The sequence below is a fragment of the Lathyrus oleraceus genome, chromosome 5 (genome assembly GCF_024323335.1).
Source record: "Lathyrus oleraceus cultivar Zhongwan6 chromosome 5, CAAS_Psat_ZW6_1.0, whole genome shotgun sequence".
Taxonomy (NCBI): Eukaryota; Viridiplantae; Streptophyta; class Magnoliopsida; order Fabales; family Fabaceae; genus Lathyrus; species Lathyrus oleraceus.
The window spans coordinates 607,432,272-607,435,861 of NC_066583.1; the positions used below are offsets into that span (position 1 = coordinate 607,432,272).

A 3,590-nucleotide genomic window follows, 5' to 3' on the forward strand; every position below is an offset into this window, starting at 1 on the left:
GCAAGTCTCTCATGACATTTGTTATTCTGATTTACCATCATTTTTGCAATCATGATTCTACATCCTTTAAAATTAAATTTTAAAATTTTAGAAAAAGTAAATTCTAGTTTTATTAAAAAAACTCATTTTAGAATTAAATAATCATTCTGAAACCAGTTGACTTCAAAGGTATGATCAAAAGAAACATACATAAAATACACAATACCAAAGAGAATAAAAATACATACTAGTCATCAAAATAAAATAAAACTTAAAACCACAATGAAATGAAAAATGCTTGCTAAAGTACATTATAAATTTTAAATTAAAGCAATTCATTGATACACTGCATAAAGTTTTGATTGTTTTGACCATGAAATGATCACATAATAGAACAAGCATGAGGATTATCATCACTAAAAGTAGCACCAGTTTGATGGCCAAAGATTGAAGATTGAGAAGGATAGTGATAATAGCTAGGATCACTACTATCATAACCATGCTTGTAGTAGTTATAAGATGAAGAAGGTTGTGAAGCATAGTTTGGGACAGGACCATTGATAAGGTGTTGTTGATGATATTGGTTTTGAGATTCTGCTGTATGAGGAAGTTGCCACAACTCAGCCCTAAGTCCGGTCTTTCGAACCTTTTTTAAAACCTTCTTCTGATCAGCGTAACCGTTCACAACCACCTTTTGTAGTTTCATATCTATTTCGATGTCGTCTATGCCTATAATACCAAAAAAAAAGTCATCGGTCTTTAATTCGATCACTAAATTTAAAAATAAATAAATTAAGATGGATGAAAATTAAAAAGTAAAAATTAAAAATAAAAGAAAGGTACCTTTCATTTTTTGAAGTGCATTTTTCACTTTGTTTTGACATCCAGGACAATCCATGTGTACCCTCATCTCTATGATCTGAAGGAAATGAATCAAGATAAATAAAAAAGCAACATTGATTTGAATTGTCATGTATATGTGAAGAAAAAATTAGATAAAGAATGAAAGAAAGTGGTGTTTTTCTTACTGTCATTTTGATATTTTTGGAAGTTGAATAGGTTGAATGATGTTGATATGTATCTATATGTTTGAGGTATAGGTAAATATATAGAAGTGGAAGGTTTGATGGTTTTGACTTGATCTTGAATTGCTTGTTATGGGATGTAGGGATGGGTTTATTTTTTATTTGGGCAGCTCTAAATGCACCGACTTTAAGTGTTATAGTAATCCATTTTAAGGATTTTGAGATTGGAATTTAAAGCAAAGTATGGAAGTCTTGCTTTATGAATGGATGAGCCAGCTCAATGTCACATGTACTAATTCTACTCAAGTTTTAAGGCAATTATGTGAGAATTTATCCAATGAAACGACCCTTGACTTTTATAAAAAATACTCCTCTCGTTGATAAGATTCTTAACAAGATCTGCAAGGTGCAAGAAATTTCACATCATACAAACTTACTATAACAGATACATAAAAAGAGAGAGATATTTCAGGTCTATTTCATTTTCCCAGCATTAAAACCATGTTAATTTTTTCTTTATAAATGACAGATTTGTTGAAGAAACAAAATGACATATCAGTTCAATTTCATACATGCAACTAATTTATTAATCTTAGTATCTTTGCATATATCCTCCATAGTTTTTACTTCTAATCAAATTCAACTCAACTAAGTGAATTTAAACAAGAGTTGTCCTAATTCTTAAAAGGATTCATTTCACCCATTTCCTTTAACTGATTCCTTTTTTTCTCCTCGATTTGAATAATGGCATTTTTAGCAAAACAAAAGCAACTTCTCTTTGAAATTCCAACTGCTTTTCTCTAAATTGTTAGTATTTTTTTTCTGACATGTCAAGAAAGATATATAGGTCAGACTTGATGTTTTTTTTTTTCATTGCATTTGATACTATATATAATAGTGTCAGTAATTACAGGTAATTATAATTCATAATGACTAATTACAACTTGTAATGACTAATTTCTTATTCTATGAAAGTAAACTATTTACAATGAATGTAAAGATTATTTCTTGAATAACATCCCCCCTCAAATTGATGCGGCTGGTCAAGGAGCATCAATTTGCTAACAAGAAACTGATGTCGTGGGCGTGGAACAACCTTGGTAAGAATATCTGCAATCTGCAACTGAGTACTGACGTGAGGAGTGAAATCATTTGATCATCGTAGGCGTCGCGTATTGAATGACAATCAACTTCTATATGTTTGGTGCGTTCATGAAAAACAGGATTTACAATAATTTGAATGACACTTGTATTGTCAGCATAAAGTGAAGTTGACTCTGTTGGGGGAAATCCAAGTTCAGCCAAAAGAATACGAAACCAAAGTATTTCTGAACAAGCAACAGACATGACACGATACTCTAATTCAGTAGAAGATTTAAAAACTCTTGCTTGCTTCTTACTTCTCCAAGAGATCAATGAAGAATCAAGAAACATGCACCAACCAGTAACAGATCGACGAGTATCAAGACACCCTGCCCAATTAGCATCACTATAAGCACTCAACTGAAGATAATTTCAACGGAAAAGAATAATCCGCGGTGAGAGCTTCCCTTTAAGTAGCGAATTATACCACGAACCGTAGCCAAGTGAAAATGGCGAGGAGAATGCATGAATTGACTTACTTGTTGAACACTAAAAGATATGTCAGAGCGAGTAATAGTCAAGTAGTTTAGGCTACCCACAAGTTGTCGATACAATAAGGGATCAGGCAAAAAATCACCATCATCACGATGAAATTTAACATTAACCTTAAGAGGGGTATCTATTGGATTAGCCGATTCGAGACCGGACATAGAAATCAAATCTGTAGCATACTTGTGTTGATGGAGAAAGATGCCCTTGGATGTAGAATGAACCTCAAGATCAAGAAAATAATGTAGATTACTTATATATTTCATGGAAGCATGATCAAAACCGGTAATAACCATATCATTAACATACAAAAGGAGTAAAACAATACCCGCAGATGTACTATGAATAAATAAAGAGGAATCATACTGACTCTGAGTAAAGGAGAATCCATGTAGAGTGGATAGGAATTTCTCGTACCATGTTCGAGGTGCATGTTTCAAACCATATAAGGAGCATTTGAGCTTGCACACGCCTTTAGATGAAGAGAATAAGCCTTGAGGTGGAGTCATATAAATATCTTCTGTCAGGTCGCCATGAAAAAAATCATTCTTTACATCCATTTGATGAAGAGACCACCCACTAGAAGCAGTTATAGAGATGATCGTGCGAACAATTGTCATTTTGGCAACCGGTGCAAATGTCTCATCATAATCAATTCCATATTCCTACTTATTTCCTAAAGCAACCAAACGAGCCTTGTAACAGTTAAGGGACCCATCCGAATTCAATTTCACATAATACACCCATTTGCAACCTATAGGTTTGACATCAGGAGGACAAGAGACAATATCCTGTGTGAAATTCTCTTGAAGAGCTTGAAGCTCTTCATTCATTGCTTTTATCCATCGCACATCTTTAACAACATGTAAGTAACAAGTAGGAATAGATATGCTAGAGAGTGTGGCAATCATAGAAGTATGTGAGGAATCATACCTGTCTGGTGAATATCTATCT

The 3,590-nt window shown here is 33.2% G+C and overlaps 1 protein-coding gene across 1 annotated transcript; it reads right to left on the reverse strand.

Moving 5' to 3' along the window:
* Positions 1-267: 267 nt before the first annotated feature.
* LOC127083446 (heavy metal-associated isoprenylated plant protein 28) lies at positions 268-1,178 on the reverse strand. Its single transcript, XM_051023758.1, has 3 exons — positions 1,008-1,178; positions 823-898; positions 268-708 (listed from the first exon to the last, which is right to left on the reverse strand). Exons 1-3 carry the CDS (start codon positions 1,011-1,013, stop codon positions 362-364), a joined length of 429 nt encoding a protein of 142 aa, XP_050879715.1. The 5' UTR covers positions 1,014-1,178; the 3' UTR covers positions 268-361.
* Between the last annotated feature and the right edge of the window lie 2,412 nt (positions 1,179-3,590).

What these genes read in the sequence shown, in the direction of transcription:
- LOC127083446 (XM_051023758.1), bottom strand. An exon ending in TGCACTTCAAAAAATGAAAG is followed by an intron (nt 709 to 822) that starts GTACCTTTCTTT and finishes TTGGTATTATAG; the next exon opens with GCATAGACGACATCGAAATA.